General features: G+C 42.6%; 4 protein-coding genes and 1 non-coding gene across 7 annotated transcripts; 2 read left to right on the forward strand and 3 right to left on the reverse strand.

Moving 5' to 3' along the window:
- The first annotated feature begins 800 nt into the window (after positions 1 to 800).
- TRNAV-AAC lies at positions 801 to 874 on the forward strand. The gene has a single exon. It is a non-coding gene; the product is annotated as a tRNA-Val (tRNA).
- A 115-nt stretch (positions 875 to 989) lies between these two features.
- Positions 990 to 3,351, reverse strand: LOC112899549 (protein SPA, chloroplastic). 2 transcript variants are annotated; one of them, XM_025968058.1, is made up of 5 exons: positions 2,895 to 3,185; positions 2,730 to 2,813; positions 2,508 to 2,559; positions 1,812 to 1,968; positions 990 to 1,350 (listed from the first exon to the last, which is right to left on the reverse strand). In XM_025968058.1, exons 1-5 carry the CDS (start codon positions 3,039 to 3,041, stop codon positions 1,329 to 1,331), a joined length of 462 nt encoding a protein of 153 aa, XP_025823843.1. In that variant the 5' UTR covers positions 3,042 to 3,185; the 3' UTR covers positions 990 to 1,328. The 2 variants fall into 2 exon arrangements, with proteins under 2 accessions (XP_025823843.1, XP_025823851.1); XM_025968066.1 differs by lacking the exon at positions 990 to 1,350 and having other exon boundaries at positions 1,821 to 1,958; positions 2,508 to 2,600; positions 2,895 to 3,351.
- A 323-nt stretch (positions 3,352 to 3,674) lies between these two features.
- On the reverse strand, positions 3,675 to 8,225 carry LOC112899538 (uncharacterized protein At4g37920). 2 transcript variants are annotated; one of them, XM_025968043.1, is made up of 6 exons: positions 7,904 to 8,225; positions 7,205 to 7,479; positions 6,791 to 6,956; positions 6,149 to 6,390; positions 5,197 to 5,384; positions 3,675 to 4,256 (listed from the first exon to the last, which is right to left on the reverse strand). In XM_025968043.1, exons 1-6 carry the CDS (start codon positions 8,217 to 8,219, stop codon positions 4,040 to 4,042), a joined length of 1,404 nt encoding a protein of 467 aa, XP_025823828.1. In that variant the 5' UTR covers positions 8,220 to 8,225; the 3' UTR covers positions 3,675 to 4,039. The 2 variants fall into 2 exon arrangements, with proteins under 2 accessions (XP_025823828.1, XP_025823833.1); XM_025968048.1 differs by having other exon boundaries at positions 7,899 to 8,222.
- Positions 8,226 to 8,920: 695 nt separating this feature from the next.
- Positions 8,921 to 12,155, forward strand: LOC112888124 (dehydrogenase/reductase SDR family member FEY). Its single transcript, XM_025954479.1, has 8 exons — positions 8,921 to 9,452; positions 9,747 to 9,867; positions 10,272 to 10,389; positions 10,503 to 10,639; positions 10,823 to 10,918; positions 11,043 to 11,135; positions 11,417 to 11,489; positions 11,583 to 12,155. The coding sequence occupies exons 1-8, from the start codon at positions 9,157 to 9,159 to the stop codon at positions 11,843 to 11,845; spliced, it is 1,197 nt and encodes a 398-aa protein (XP_025810264.1). The 5' UTR covers positions 8,921 to 9,156; the 3' UTR covers positions 11,846 to 12,155.
- A 236-nt stretch (positions 12,156 to 12,391) lies between these two features.
- LOC112888132 (transcription factor ILR3-like) lies at positions 12,392 to 15,134 on the reverse strand. The gene is made up of 5 exons (XM_025954491.1): positions 14,840 to 15,134; positions 13,983 to 14,045; positions 13,549 to 13,629; positions 13,306 to 13,468; positions 12,392 to 12,946 (listed from the first exon to the last, which is right to left on the reverse strand). The coding sequence occupies exons 1-5, from the start codon at positions 14,953 to 14,955 to the stop codon at positions 12,653 to 12,655; spliced, it is 717 nt and encodes a 238-aa protein (XP_025810276.1). The 5' UTR covers positions 14,956 to 15,134; the 3' UTR covers positions 12,392 to 12,652.
- Between the last annotated feature and the right edge of the window lie 927 nt (positions 15,135 to 16,061).

Here is a 16,061-nt window from a genome sequence, read left to right on the forward strand (position 1 = left end):
TGGCCACTTTCCAGGGCAAGTAAGCGGATGGTCGTCATGCAATCTCGCGCGCTGCATGCCTATACTTCAGTGATGGGGTTGCTAATTTTGGCAGGGTCATGGCTACGTGTGGGGCTGGATAACGAGCCTTCGGTCCGGCTCGCTAAGATAACGAGCTGGCTCGGCTCAGCTAACGAGCACAAAAATCTGCTCGGCTTAGCTCGGTCTGGCTCGCGAGCTAGCTCGGGCAGCTCGCGAGCCAAACATCGATATACTCTCCTAGGTGAGATATATATAGATCAAATGAAAAAATATTAGGATAATATATGGTTCTATTTCCATACTTTCAGAACCATATATAATTTTATTGGCGATACTTTCATGATTCATCAACCATACATGTTTCATCAATAATATATTTCTATAAGCTAGCCTATCATAAGCAAAGAGGTTACAAAATAGTAAGTCTTAGTCTCTCAGATATATAAATTGATCAGTCCATTCAATGAACATTGGACAAGCACAAAAGCACAAAGGAAATACTGAGTCTTGAATTCTATACGGCCTATATAATATAGGTGGAAATCATGTTGTATGCGTAGCTCGTTCGGCTCGCGAGCTAGCTCGAACTAGCTCATTGTACTAACGAGCACAAAGTTATGCTCGGCTCATTAGAAATTAGACTTGGCTCGAACTCGCTCATTATTCTAACGAGTATAAAGTTGTGCTGGGCTCATTAGAAATTAGACCGAGCTGAGCCCTACAAGTCGAGCAAGCTCACAATTAGTATATTTAAGTCACTTTAAAGATTTCATTACTAAGGTTTCGTGGTGTAGTTGGTTATCACGTCAGTCTAACACACTGAAGGTCTCCGGTTCGAGTCCGGGCGAAGCCAATTTTTTTCCTCTTGGGAATTTTGTCTTCCACTTCGAGCCTCAAACAGCCATTCAGCTACAGAACCTACAAAGAACTTTATTTTTGCCAATCTATTTTGGTGAGACACGAGTGCCTTTTCCCCAATGCAGCAATCCAGCGTGCACTTACAGATTATTATGGCCAATGATGCTAGTTAACTCCAAAAGTTAAAAGACCACGGTATATTACATTTACATCAGTTGCAAAATGTCCAACACTTGTGCTCCAGTCATCTTCTCCGCTGCCATATATGTATTTACCGAACTGGGACAGATATAAGTAACACAAGACAAAACAATCAGATGCATGGGATCCTGATGGCTGATAGGTACACGTACACCTCTTCCGAACAAGCAACGCCGTCCTCAAATCAGGCAGTGATGTTGCTTCTTTTCGGCACACCACCACAAGAAAGACTAGAACAAAACCTTCAATCAGTCGTCGTCCTTGAACTCCCTGAGTAAGCCAGTCACAAGTGAAAATCGTCAGACATCTCTGTTATCAAAGTTTCACCTTGTCTGCTTGAATAGCTTTCATCTTTGGAGTATCATTTAGCCAAAACTTTATTTTTTTTAAAGAAAATAACTTTAGCTATAGAAGAAAGAACATATAGGACCCTTTCGATTTTTATGGACAAGGATCGAAGGAAAAAGGGAAATCTCCCACATGACTGGTTCTGTATATACGGGCTATCTGAGAGAAGCAAATGTTCCACCTCTACACGAAGGACCTCATGTCAAACACGATTTCATCTTTTTGTGACAGAAATGTATAGTTTCATCTAATTTAGATGTGCGGAACATGATTTCCATTTTGGTAATTCAATAATGGTGCCCACATTTTGTTAACACGAGCGATTATAAAAGGAAACACATATGCTTAATTACATGCAGAAACTTCGGATGAGAGCATATTACCTGCGGTCAAGATAGCGTGGTTGGATCCCAGAGCCTTGGCATGTGGTGCATGTCAAAGAGCCGATGCCGTCGCAGTTGACACACTTTGATTCTTCAGTCTCGCCTGCGCCAAGTACTACAGTAACGATGCCCTTTCCAGCGCAAAACCTGCATACCTCTGGAAAATCAACGGTTTTCTGTTCAATATTCTGGACTGCTAGATGCTATTCCAAATAAAAAATAAAAATGAAGAGATTCAGTCCAGTTATAAGGTAATACTGTATGTATTGTGTCAATCAATCCCTGCCCAAGAGATCATTTATTTCCATGCATCATGATTAGTTCACTGAAGCTCGTGAATTTATGGTTCAAGGCTTTCATTGATATAGCGGTTTCAACCTTCTTTCCTCATTAAGTCAAAAGGAAAACACTGCTTTCTTAGTGCTGTCGTTTTTAAGCCTAGTCCTTTCATACGGCCTTTTTGTAAGGCTGTAGGGAAATGTTGAGCTAGTCCAAATGTCAGCTAAATGCCGATGCCCCTTGATTAAAAATGGAGGGCATGAATGTAATGTTAACCATGCATAATATTGTGCTGTACCGCTCAGCTGCATGCATAATGCCAATAACACTAACCATACATGTGTTTGAAATGAAAAACAGAAGAAAGGAGGAAAGTTGAGGTATCAATTATAAGGTTGGGGTATAATCATGACATACGCGCGCCAGAGCCGCTGCAGGGGAAGCACGGCTGTGTATTCTCCCTCTTTGACTGCATGCATCGAAAAAACAAGGCATCAAAGACTGACTTTTTTGCATCAAATATACAGAACACTAGCAGTTAGAATCAAGGTTGGATCTTCAGTTACAGTCAGCTATGCTCTACGCTGCTAGTGAGTGCTAACTGTCAATTCTAAACTGATGAGTGGGAAGAGAACTGACGGCATTGTCGATTTGGGTCTCGTAGAAGACGGGGACACCTATCCCGACGGCGATGCTGACGACGCCCACCGATATGGCCACAATCTGGAGCCACCAAGAAAGAAATCAGACATGGTCGATCTGGGCACTCACGCAATGCACCCGTGGGCCGTGGCGTGTCTTTACCGTGTTCTGGTCGAGGTCGATGGCCCGGATGCGGGTGTACGGCCTCCGCCGCCGGGGCGGCGCCGCCAACTTACACGGCAAGGAAGGAGTGGAGGAAGCGAAGGAGGAGGAGTGGAGCGCGGCGAGCGGCGAGGAAGAGGTGGCCATGGCTGCTGCGCTGGCTGCGGCGCGGCGCGGCCTTCTTCTGACTCTGGTTGGTTTTGGGCCCGGAGGACATCCCCAGCGGGAGGGGGAGGATAGTTTTGCACCGCATGTTCTCTCCTTTCCTGTGGGTGTGGATGACGAGCATGCTCTGGCGGGCGACGTGGCTTCACGGCGAGTGCACCAGCTACCAAGTGGGGGCCCGCGCCTTCGCCGCCGCGGCGCCACCGTGTCCTTTCCGTGCGCCGCCGCGCGCTTGACGCCTCGCGCGTGCGCCACTCCCCGCCCTTCCTTCTCTTAACTAATCGCTGTTCTAGTCAACGGCGATGTCAACAGCACGGGAACACATAGGTTTTAGCGATGGGCAATGCTGATTACTAGTAGTAATCGTCAAAGCATATTCCTCCGACAATGAATGCTCCAGCAAACATACCCTGATACCCAGGGTTGAGAACTTGAGATGAACCCACCTGAATGGACAAGGAGTATTCATCAATCGGCAAAAGTTTGACGATTTGTGGATGAAATGGTGTGGGCAGGGCAGGTGCGGTAGAGAAACAGTGCCAGCTGCCGTGCATACCAAATTTGCATCTCCCCTCTCATACGCATCAACATTCAACAACCTCGGGGAAGGTCTGGTGGCAATATGCACAAGATGGTGGAACCTTCATTATGTGTCTCACTCACTTGCACAAAGTACAGTTACTCCCCTGGTTAACAGTTACATTTGACTAGGCATCGCGTATTCCAAAACCGGCAAAACCGCAGCATCATATTTCTAATTAACACTAGAACAGAAAACCTGAGCTGCCTTTAAGCCTTTAACAGAAGGTAGGTACCTACCTTTATGACAATGCCACTAGCAGGCTACAAACTACCATCCATCTCTCGTAAACAAAAGCAGCAGGGCATCGGCTATCTGCTCATATGGATCGTCAGTGCTGTCAAGTTATCTCTAGAATCTTCACCAGATGGGTTCTGAGTCGGCTTACGCGTATATAAGCTCAGTCTTCCGATTCTTCGTCGTCCATGGAATCCGGCTCGTCGGGATGTATATACTGCTTCATGTATTCTTCCTCAATCGTCTCTTTGAGCAAACTTAATCTCTGGATGATTACCGGGTCGCTCATCTTCCTCGCATCCATAAAATCCGTCTCCTCCTTGTTGAGATGGTACGAATCGAGCATCATTTTGATCCATTTGTGGAGTTCGTTGGGAGTTCTGCATGCAAAAAACAGATCAATAATGCCGAATAAGCCATGTCTGAGTCTGACTGACGCATGGAAAATATCTGATCACACCAAGGGCCTTAGCCCTCAGCTCAAACAAGAAAGTAAAATGTTACCCATTTATTTAGCAGATTACAGTCGTGCCTAGCTCAACAGCTTGTTTTCCAACATATGATGAATTCACTTCATATATTCTGGCCTTCAAATTTCAGTCTCGTACCCAAGAATGAACATTGTTCCACAGATCATTAGGTGGTATTTTATTTTGCAAATCTGGCACGACACGTAGTCCAAACAATGTTTCTCTTAACCAGATAACATGCATTGTGTACAGTGCTAGATTTTTTACTTTTCATGGATAGAGAGGAATCCAGAAAAACAGTCAAGCATCTAAATAGGCACTCCTGAAGGATAACTAGTTGAGCAAATAAAAAGGGGGAAAGGTCAGCAAGAAACAGTGAATTATCAAGAAAATTCTTTCATTTTTTTACTTCCAGTCCTCGATCTATTAGTCTGATGACCAACTTTCAAGGTAACACACCATAAAACCTGATAAACTATTAATATATGAAGGTATTTAGGTAGCATAAACTCGTACAGATTCATGCATCCAATGTTAATATATACATATCACTAAAAAAGTTGAGTGTGGCATGGGAGTATTTTTTTTAAACAGATGGGGGTAATGACTAGACAAGTCATATTATTACTTAAAAAACATTAGCTGAGAGTTTGGTAGAGCAGGTTACCTGAAAATCCTTAATTTTATGGATAAACCAATTAAATTATGCATGGATCAATCCAATAACTTCAAATAATAGTATAAATAAGGATTCATAAAAATTATAGACAAAAGTAATATGTCATATCATGAAATAGTTTTGCAGGTCACGAAATCAATAGAACCAAATCTTCTGTCTACAAATTCTTACGTGTAAAGAGCATCTTCGTCCTTGGCTTCACGCTCATCTCCTGGAGAGAAAGCAGTTGCAAGAGCACCAAATCTCTCTTCAGGATCTTCAATATTCAGCAGATACTTAATAAGCTTCATTTCTGGAGGTGAGATGCTCTTGAGGCTTTCCTTTGTAGTTGTATAAATATTATACATTATGTCCTTGACCTGCACCATGCATATGAATAAGAAAAAGTTATCTTCAAAATCTTATCATATCTTATCATATACTTACTACACCATATAATCAGTATGTGCCAAACTTAGTTCACAGTTTTATACAACATGTTAGTGATTCGGAAGTCAAATATGAAATGGAAATAGAGCCCACCTAACATGAGTCTGGAAATCCCATAGCATGTAATTATGCAATGATGTATGCCACAATTTTATATAGGTACTGGGAAAATAATCCTGACACCGCAGATAACAATTCTATGCGACTTCAAAGGGAGATGTGGGGAACTAGTTGAGTCATCAAGGCCAACTCTAACCATGGTATTTTACTACACTTGATCCTGTTTACATTTTTTGTTAGGTAATATTATCCAGCCAAGGAAGCTCAAGCGCTGCCTCATCGAATCTGAATATGTACAATGATAAAGTACATGGTAACAGACAATAGAAGTCAAATCATTACATAGAACTAAAAATAAGAATATTGCATCAAAGAAAGTATAAAAAAATGAAAATTCATGTAAATTTACCAAACAGTAAAGCATGGTGGTACTGCATACAATCTCAAGATGCCAAACTGCTAGTATTTTATTGTTCTTCTACGCAATACCATATCCTAAGTTTTTCATCGCTCAATGCTTCACTTCTGGTGAAGCACAAATCAAATAGATGACTATATTTCTAGCCTCAATGGTCTACCCTGTTTGATAGTCAGTCAATCAATACCATTTCTTATATATTTCACTAGGACCAACCTTATCCTTCATAGTCGTAGAGTCTTTTGCGGCAGCCCAAGCTCTGTTAATAAGAAGAATTAATGATGAATCAAGTTCTTTAGCCTTAGCTAAGCTCTTGATCTTGTCACAGGCATCCTCTAGTGAAGAAGAATTCAGTATGTCGTCGAACTTTGTCTGAGCAGATTCAATGTCCAACTGTTCCAGTGTGCAATCGTACGCATGGATTGCAGATAGACATTTAGCCCCAAGCCTGGCAACTCCTGCATGATGTTCAGAACTAATCAGCCCATAAGATAAAAAAGCAATATCCAGAACAATAACTACAGTGCAATTCATGTGTTCGCTAATTCGCACCAAAATAAGATGGCAATAACTAGACTGATATGTTCAATATAATATATTGACTGGGTCAATATACCATCCAGATGAAGCAAAAGAGAAGACTAAATAAAAATAACGTAAACATAACTTCTATGTTGTGCATGTAACCTTTTTATCCCCCTTTTGAGATCTATTTGGAATTGAACTAGAAATCATTCTCCATGTTCTCCGGAAACAACAGGTTCTTAAGCTTAGTCTGTTTCAATATCCTTATCATAGTGTGAATATTTGTTAGTGGTTAATCACCTTGTTAAAAAATGACAGAAGGTAGATAGTTACCATCTCTCTCATCAAGGCCATTATAAGCATTCACAAGGAAATTAAGATGGCGGAAGAACTCCCCAGTGAAATCCTTTCGTCGTCTCGCAACAATAGCGTTAATATCAGCTGGATTATCTCTGAGCTCAGTGAAGAGTTCCATGTGCTTCTCTATTTCATCATCGATCTGAGAAAATAATTAAAATCATGAGGAATGTTTTTTAGGGCAAAAAGCATGAAGAATGTTACAAAATTATGAGATAATGGACCTACGCAATAGATTAGATACAGTAATGCTATCTAATCCTAATATCTGAAATTCCAGAAATTGACAGTAAAAAAGATTATGTTTTTTAGGGCAGTAACAAAGATCATGTTGAGAATCGTCAAAACACACTGGATGAAGGTGCATAAAGAGACCAAATAAGGACTTACCTTCTTGACTTTTCTAGCAAGTACAACCAATTTCTGCTTCAATGAAGAATCAGTTTCCATATCTATGCGCACTTGACAACGCTTGTAGAAGTGTTTTTTATACCTTTGCCACTCCTCTCTAAACACCAATACTTTTCTCCAGTCCTTTGTTTCTGGCTTCTTGTGCATGAAGAACTCAATGAACTTGTCACAGATTTCAGTCATGGTGTACCCCATTGCAACTTCGGGCTCAGTTTGGTCTTCTGCTTTAGCAGTAGTTGGAGTAGCTACACAGCCTGCAATTTCATGTTTCTCATGATGTAAGGCATACTTTTCTAAGTTACACGATGACACAATGTTAGCCTGAGCACCCGCAGCATCCACAGCACACAGAGCGAGGGGTATATGACCCAAGGAGATCAAACGTGTTATTGCAAAAGTAGGCTTCAAGTATTTTTTTGAACAAGGAAAAGATAAAAATCCAACTCAACAAAGGTCCCCTCAACAAGCATACATTAGTACCAAAAAAATTGCTGACTGAACTACAGTAGGATCAGTTCCTAAATGAATTTTGTTAAAAAAGCATATGACGAGCGCAACCGATTCAGTGGGCACCTTGCCGACAAGGAGAACCCAAACCAACCCGCTCACTCAGAGCTCACTACAAAAGCTGAATGATGACTTGAAAAGAAGAGAGCAAGAAAGGGATTCGTGCCTTACGTGGTGGTGGTGGTGCGGCGAGACGGCCGCGGCGGCTCGTCGCCGTGGCAATGGATGGGGAGGCGGCGGCAGCGGATGAAGAGAGAGACCGCGAGAGGGCCGCCGCCGTAGGCGTCGGCGTGGGGCGGGGAGCGCGGCAGAGGAGAACGCAATGATTCGTCGCCATCGGCAAGAGGGGCGTCGGCTGGCTCTGGCTGGCTGGCCACCGCGGCGGCGCGAGGCGGGAGAGCGGTGGCAAGAGCGAGCGCAACCGGAGCTGCGAGGACGGTACGGTAGAATGGTAAGATTGGGGATGGAAGCGATGGGGTGGGGTCATCACGTCAAGTTCTCAAGGAGTGAAGCCAAGTTCTTTTTTTTTGGTTCTTTTTCTGGATTCCAAGTTCTCAAGATGCCACAAGTTTTACACTACTCCCACTCTTCTCAACCAATTGCTGCTCTACTAGTCTATAGTCTCAACCGCACTGAAAGGAGCCATAAGTTTTATCCGATTGAACAGAGCCAATTGTTCATGTGGATTGATTAATCGGTAAAGTAAGCACATCACAGAAACAGTAACTTTCAGCTATTGTAACTTTTTTGGATGAAGCAGTCATTTTTTCACGAACGTGCCTGGCATGTATTTTATTAAAATGAAGCCTAGTAGTTATGAAAGATGCCTAGAAAATTCCTATGCGTGCATCTCCATTATTGTTCCCTAAATGATGTCAATTTTCCCATGCTTTTAGCACCATTTCATCCATACAGCCACACGGTTAAATTTTCAGCTAATTAAAACTGCAGCTTGGACTGAATTAAATTGAGCGTGACAGATACCAACACCAGCTTCGGTGCTAAATCCCCCTCTCCCTTCAACGTGGACACCGACAGGGTGTGTTGCCGTGTTGACAACATTAGCCCACACCTCTGTCCCAATCTTGGATAAATGCTCTAGCAATCATGTGCCACGGTGGGGAAAAAATCGACAAATCTTATAGAATTTGGCAGACCTTCTAAAACGAAATCGTGTGGGTAGATGCGTAGAGTGACAGTGCCAGTGGAGCCTGGATTAATAATCCTCCATGGGCGACACGAGGCAGGTCCGACAAGAACGGCACAGCTGGAGTCGCCGTGTCCGTCGCGGCAGCACAGATCGCCATCTCGCTCGACCACCCACCACCACTGCACAGTAACCACCACCAGTCCACACGACGCCGGCGCGGTCTCCTCCCTCCTCAAAGATTCGATTCGCGTCTTCTCCCTACTACTCCTCCCTCATGGCCGGCGACCTGCGCCAGCGCCGCGCGCCGGCGCAGGACGGGGGCGAGGGCGCCTCGTCAGCCGGGGATGAGGCTGCCGCCAACGGCAAGGAGGGGGCGGGGGGGCCGAGGGGGAAGAGGGAGGCGCTGGGGTGGCTCGAGTGGGGCCGCGGCTGGATGGCCGTCGTGGGGGAGTTCCTCTTCCAGCGCATCGCCGCCAGCCACCTCGCCAACCCGCTCGAGCTGCCCCCGCTCGAGGGCGTCTCCATCATCGTCACAGGCGCCACCAGCGGCATCGGCCTCGAGATCGCAAGGTCTCTGTTTTCCTTTCTCTTCTTCGTGTTGCTGGATCTTCTATCCGGGCATTGCGGTATGCCTTCAAAAAAATCTTTCAACTTCAAGGTGTCTCTGTTTACTCGCCTCCATTATATATCGGAGAAATCAGTCTTCTTGCCAGCTCACATTTTCCTTTAATCAGTGGGAATTTTGAAGTGAAGTTGTCTTTGTACGAAACTATAGATCAGCAAGCAGGCTCCACTGTGAGAAGCTTGCATCTTGTTCTGAAGATGATACTAATCTGGATCCTTTTACCTTCATCATCATAACAGACAACTCACACAGGCCGGGGCACACGTTGTGATGGCAGTTAGGAGACCCAAGGTGGCACAAGAGTTGATTCAGAAATGGCAGAATGAAAGTTCAGAAACAGGAACTCCACTAAATGCTGAGGTAATTATCAAGATGCTTGCTAGATGGTCCTGGTTGATGGATGAGGGCTTTTAACATGCTAAATATATTTTATACTGTGTACCCTGATTGTTGCCTGCAAGGCATATTACTATCCTTTTTCAATCTGATGTAATATAAATTTGAGCTTCTGATGTTGTTGGTTTAAGATGTATGCCCTTAACCACTTATGCTGTCCAATTAAAAAAAAATACTTATGCTGTCTATATCTATGCTCACACTGGACATCTATAATCAATCACAAGATATGCATATCTTTATTGTTGAAGAATGAAGGCACGTTTATAACTTTGTTAGGCATAACTTTTGATTTGGTTTATCTGCAAGGTATTTTTTTTATACTTATCTGCAATGTATTTGATATTTCTTAAACATTATTCTTTAAGGTGATGGAGCTTGACCTGCTTTCTCTTGATTCGGTTGTAAAATTTGCTGATGCTTGGAATGCTCGTATGGCACCCCTACACGTGTTGATCAACAATGCTGGAATCTTCGCTATAGGAGGTCCGCTTAATTGTGAACACATCCTTTGGGTGTTGACCTTCTAGGGTTCGTTTAAGCAGAGATGCTGTGTTTAAGTTGTATTAAAGGTAATCAAATCTTTCGCTTTCATGTAGAGCCTCAGCGTTTTTCAAAGGATGGTCACGAAGAGCACATGCAAGTAAACCATCTTGCACCTGCATTACTGGCAATGTTGCTTATACCTTCCCTTCTCCGAGGTTCTCCCAGCAGAATTGTTAACGTCAATTCAATTGTGAGTTCTGTTCTCTCACCAACTCTGCTCTAGTGTGCAATTTTCTACCATAAATGCAATCAACTATTTTTCCAAGTCCAAACAATTTGCATTCTGATGTTGATTTGGAATAAGTATGTTGCAATTCTACAGTTTTTTCTTTTGATCGCTAACAGCATCCAACATATATGTCTCCAATTACAGATGCACACTGTAGGCTTTGTTGATGCTGAGGATATGAACTTGAGAAAGCGGAAATATAGAAGTTGGCTGGGATATTCAAATAGCAAGTTGGCACAGGTACCATATTTGTTATTGATTGCTACTAGAATCTTGTTCCCTTTTCTTTTGATCGCTAACCTATACATGCATGCGTGCTATTTCATGTTAGTAAGGTCTGAACTATTCTTTGTTTCACTCTCAGATAAAATTTAGCAGCATGCTTCATAAGAGAATCCCTGCAGAAGCTGGTGTCAACGTTATTTGCGCTTCTCCTGGGATTGTCGACACGAATGTTGTGAGTTCCATTTCCATTTTTTTCTCTAATCATTTGTCCTATTTCACGAGGTGAATTCTTATAACATGTCTGAGTACCTAACATTCACGTTTTGAGAAATATATAAAGGGTTGGAAGTTAACCCTTATGATTAATTGAACACAATGGCAGATGAAGAAATACCTTAATTGAAAGATGCATTTAGTGCGGGATAAGTGGTTCACATGTACAACGTATCAACCCATTCTTCTTTCCTTTTGTCTGTTTGTTCGCTAAATGTTGGCACTCACCGCATGGCACAGGCAAGAGATCTTCCTAAGGTTGTTGTAGCTGCCTATCATTTGATTCCCTACTTCATATTTGATGCTCAAGAAGGTGAAGTATTGAACTTCTGTTGCTGTATTTTGTCATTTAACAGCCTGTACATCTTCTGATATACACAAATATTACGTTTCCTATGCAATTCAGGTTCTAGGAGTACATTATTTGCGGCATCTGACCCCCAAGTTCCGGAATACTGTGAGATGCTGAAGTCTGAAGATTGGCCTGTTTGCGCTTGCATTTCATACGATTGTAATCCAATGAATGCATCTGAAGAGGCACACAACCTTGAAACTTCGCAGTTGGTTTGGGAGAAAACACTTGAGATGATTGGCCTTCCACCAGATGCCCTGGAGAAGCTCATCGCTGGGGAATCCGTTCAGTGCCGTTATGGACAACAGGAGGCATAATAGATATCACACAGATCCAAATCGTACTGCTTTTAGTTAGTAGTGGTTTGTTCCTGTTCTTGACTAGAGCACCTTTGTTATATGGTTCTGATCCTGAATTTGAAGGGGAAAAACGCATAGAGGAAGCGAGAGAAGAAAACTAAGTTTGTTAACAGTTATGCAAGTTTGCTCTAGTTTGAGGTCACGGGGAGTTTTTTCTTTTGAGCAAAAAGGATATTGTAAAGAGTTGAAGAAATACACTCCCTCCTATTATTTGTGATCACGGACCAATGATAGTGCTAAAGAGATGCATATTCTGAGTTATTTTTTCCTTTGCAGAGCAATATTATTATTTTTTTCTGCCGGTGAGCTCATTCCAAGTGCAAACATATTTTCTGGATCAGCTGTATGTGCATAAGCTGGAGATCCAGAAATGATTTATCTTATTACATTATTTTTTTCCCTGCTGCGCATGAGCTCTGTGCTCACACGCTAACTTTGACTCGAGTACTAGCAGGCCAATATGCTCAAAGCAGAACCTTTGAAAACAAGGATCAGACAGACAGCTTCAGCAGATCATGCTCACAGATGATGAGACGAGACAAGGTCACAATGGAATATTTGCAACTAGAGGGTTAAGATCCATATTAATTACAGACATCACCCTTCAATGGAACAAGTAAGAGTTTATAGCTGCTGGAAATGACTGTAACAGCAAAAACATGACCAGAGTTGCAAACTTCTTTCCTCTCCAGGGATCTAACAGGCACTGATTTGCCGCCAATGGATGAGACAGCACCATGAGTCAGCATTATGCAGTAGCTGCAGCTAAGCATTTGGTGGCCAGAGCTTCGGATCTTGAGTTGTGTCCACCACGGTCGGAGGCAGCCACTGCCACATCGCCATCCCAGGGAACGCTGCGGAGATTGGAGCACTTTTGTTGGTTGGAGCCTGCTGTGGTGGTGCAAATGGAGCAAAAGCAGCAGGATGGTATGCAGCTGGATGAGGGAGATGGGGAACATATCCTGTAGGAGCTGCACTCATTGCTTTAACTTGCTGCTCCAGCCTCTCCTTTTCTGCCTTAAGTCTCACTTTCTCTTCTCGGAGCTCATTCTTCTCCTCCTGGAAAAACAATATAAGATTTCGTAAATTGAAACCTACAAATCGGTTGGCCCTAGGCTCTATATAGATGTATGGGAGGTCAAACCAATGACCACTAAACTTTCATATTAATTATAGCATATCTAGAAACTTAATTCATGGACCAAGCAATGGCTGCAGGATAAACAAAATGGGCATGACTTAGTAGAACAAGTTTGCCTGCTTGGACCCTGGTATGTATAAGCAGAACAACAAAAATATCATGCATTTTCAACACACAACACAATTTTAAAAGACATGAAGAAGAATGTGGAGGGCATCAAATGTTCTGAAATCCAGAGGAATATTTGTAAGAAGCATAAGCTGTATGAACAAGCTACCTTCAGGTCCTTGATATTCTCTCGCAGCTTCTCATTTGATTCTTTAAGCTTTTCTGCCTCACCTCTAAGTTGTGCCAACATTTGGGCTGCATCACTTAAGATATTTGCTTTATCCAACTTAGCTTGCTTACCAGGATTCATAACCGAACTTAATTCCAGAAACCTGCAAGTCAAAATAATAGATCAGAACTAAGATATATGCAGGAACAATGGCTGAGAGGTGTAGTTTCACTTTCACGGTACCTGTCATTCAGCCTGTCCCTCCTCATTTTTTCACGACAAGCTTTGGATTTCGGACCAGATGAAGATGGTTCATCTCTAGCCCTGCACAAAATCATAGTTATGTTAAACAAGTGGATAAAAAAATAATACTAGTCAGATGCTATGTTGGTAGTGCTTGTTATAACATTGGCAGGCAAAAGAAATAAAAAAAAACTTGTAGCATTATGCTATAGGGTGAGTATCTGGCTAGATTTGCATGCTTAACGTTTAAAAGTCTCAGTCTCAACAATTTATAAACCCGAGTTACCCAGTTGGAGATTTGAACCAATGAAATGGAAGGGCAAGAGGCCCAAATACATCCACACGCATTAAAGAAAATGATAGACTTACCAGAATTCAGCTAAATACAAGAATACTTCAAAATCAGGAATAAGGGTAAGGATATGAAGCCATACCTTTTCCCTAAATTAGATTGCTCAAACCCACAAGCATCTCCACTGAATCCATCAATCCCAAGTCTGCCACAATTGCAAGGTAAGTACCGAATATAACAACAGAAAATACAAACAGAACATGTGTAAGCGCAGTGCAGCTGCTCAAGTATCTGATAAAAGATTCTGCTGTTTATATTTCAGTTGAAAGATAGAAGGCAAACATCTAGGTTCATAATTATATGCAAATCATTTCCATATATTACATAATGCATGGCGAACATCGGAGCAGCCTATCCCAGCTAGCACACAAATGCTGATTGCTTCAAGGATCGCTAGCAAGACTTGTGATGACGCCAGCACCAGCACTCATACATGCAGTAAAATCTACGTACTTGTAACAAGAATTAACAAGTAATGTAGAATATTACCATTCACAGGTATCAACACAGCATTTGCTTAGATGCACCAATGGACCAACTAGCACTGCAATTCTCTACGCCTCAGATGCACATATCAAATTCAATCCACCCAGACACAAGGACAGGCGAAACCAAACTCGCATAAACCAAACCGCAGATTAGGTTACAGTCTTACAGAATTGCAGGGACTCAAAACTGTTTCCTGACAGATCATAAGGCTCCTTTCTTTTTGGGGGAATAAGATACGCGCAGGCTATATGGAGTAGCAAGCACATAGTTATCAGAGACTACATCACCCAAATCAAGTATATAATTTAACACCGCCCACAAATTAAAAAAACAATCTGCAGCGACAACGACCGCGGTAGTATAAAATCTACGCACCGCGGCATAAACCTGCTGCAATCTAGTCTACTATACAGCTACAAGAAAGAATCGTTCCGGTTGGTATCGCCGTACCCTCCGTCGCCGGCCAGCGTGGGCACGCCATCGCAGAAGATGGAGAGATCTCCGTCGTCGCCGGCGCCACCGAGGAGGAAGTCTTCGACGGGGTCTCCGCCTCCGGCGCAGTCCATATCGCGGCGGCCGTGTGTCCGGCGCCGGAGGAATCTGCGGTCAGGGCTAGGGTTCCGCGGGTTGGGCGAGCGAGACTCGAGAGGCCGAGAACGAATTGGGGGCCGCGCGCTTTGCAGGATACACCCTGGATGCGGCCTCGCTGGTTAACAGGTCCCACGTTTGGGTGCGGAGAGGGGTGTGCTTGTAATTTCGGGAGTTTGGAGGTCCTGATGCGGCAGAGTAGGTGGAGAGCTCGTGGATATGATTATCTGAAGAACCAGAATGGATGGATGATGATCTGCGTTTGGTGCCACCAAGTGGTGCTTACTGTTGTTTGTTATTTTCTTATTTATGCGATTGAGTTGGTTTCATAAAGACTACTATTAGCATATGTAATTCATGTTTACGATTTCTCGTACCAATGTTATATATTATAACTTGTACTTCAATAGCAAATTAAATAAAATACAATTATGTAGTGTATAATAAATTAAATTAAATTATATTGGGAATCAAAATTTAAGAATTCAAAGGCTAGATTTAAGTATGGTTGAAAGAATATAAGCCCAGGTTCTGATAAGACGCGTAGAATTGAGCTGATAGCTGAGGGATGAAAATGAGCCTCGGTGAAAAGTTGGAGGATGTAAATAGCTATTCTGTCTTTCTAAAATATGTTCCGAATCTCCTTGTGGATGGATGCGCTGTGTTCGATGGCATATGGTCTCGCTCACTTTTTATCACCTTCTCTATTTTTGCATGATCAAGTTAGCTTCGCAAATGCACTAAAGAAAGAAAAAAAATATGATAATGTACTATGACTCATCTTTGTAACGTCGGCACTGTCCTTATACGCGCATCTCAGATACCTTATTAATAATTATATCTGTAAAGCAAATAAAAAGATAGCCATCATTCGAAGAAAAAAAAGATATATAAATGCTCTAGAAGCATAAGCATTATATTAATACTTTATACTTTTAATTATATATAAAACAATGTAAGATTGTAAAAGTGTGGAAGAAACACGCCCTCCGGATGGATACGGGTAAGATAAACTACAAGTCTATATAACATGGGACAAGTACGGTCACGAAAGATTGCGGCCACTGACTTTGACAGTGATATC

This window comes from Panicum hallii, chromosome 1 (genome assembly GCF_002211085.1).
Source record: "Panicum hallii strain FIL2 chromosome 1, PHallii_v3.1, whole genome shotgun sequence".
NCBI lineage: Eukaryota > Viridiplantae > Streptophyta > Magnoliopsida > Poales > Poaceae > Panicum > Panicum hallii.

Excerpts from the sequence above, each read along its gene's own strand:
- LOC112899538 (XM_025968043.1), bottom strand. The coding sequence starts at position 8,219 with ATGACCCCACCCCATCGCTTCCATCCCCAATCTTACCATTCTACCGTA. Across the intron at positions 7,480-7,903 it reads CGCCGCACCACCACCACCAC|GCTGTGTAGCTACTCCAACT; the intron begins GTAAGGCACGAA and ends ATGAAATTGCAG. Across the intron at positions 4,257-5,196 it reads GACGAAGATGCTCTTTACAC|AACTCCCAACGAACTCCACA; the intron begins GTAAGAATTTGT and ends TTTTGCATGCAG.
- LOC112888124 (XM_025954479.1), top strand. The coding sequence starts at position 9,157 with ATGGCCGGCGACCTGCGCCAGCGCCGCGCGCCGGCGCAGGACGGGGGC. Across the intron at positions 9,453-9,746 it reads ATCGGCCTCGAGATCGCAAG|ACAACTCACACAGGCCGGGG; the intron begins GTCTCTGTTTTC and ends TCATCATAACAG. Across the intron at positions 11,136-11,416 it reads GGATTGTCGACACGAATGTT|GCAAGAGATCTTCCTAAGGT; the intron begins GTGAGTTCCATT and ends CGCATGGCACAG.
- LOC112888132 (XM_025954491.1), bottom strand. The coding sequence starts at position 14,955 with ATGGACTGCGCCGGAGGCGGAGACCCCGTCGAAGACTTCCTCCTCGGT. Across the intron at positions 13,469-13,548 it reads AGGGACAGGCTGAATGACAG|GTTTCTGGAATTAAGTTCGG; the intron begins GTACCGTGAAAG and ends TTTGACTTGCAG. Across the intron at positions 12,947-13,305 it reads AGAATATCAAGGACCTGAAG|GAGGAGAAGAATGAGCTCCG; the intron begins GTAGCTTGTTCA and ends TTGTTTTTCCAG.
- LOC112899549 (XM_025968058.1), bottom strand. The coding sequence starts at position 3,041 with ATGGCCACCTCTTCCTCGCCGCTCGCCGCGCTCCACTCCTCCTCCTTC. Across the intron at positions 2,814-2,894 it reads TCGACCTCGACCAGAACACG|ATTGTGGCCATATCGGTGGG; the intron begins GTAAAGACACGC and ends TGGTGGCTCCAG. Across the intron at positions 1,969-2,507 it reads CTGCAGCGGCTCTGGCGCGC|AGGTATGCAGGTTTTGCGCT; the intron begins GTATGTCATGAT and ends TTGATTTTCCAG.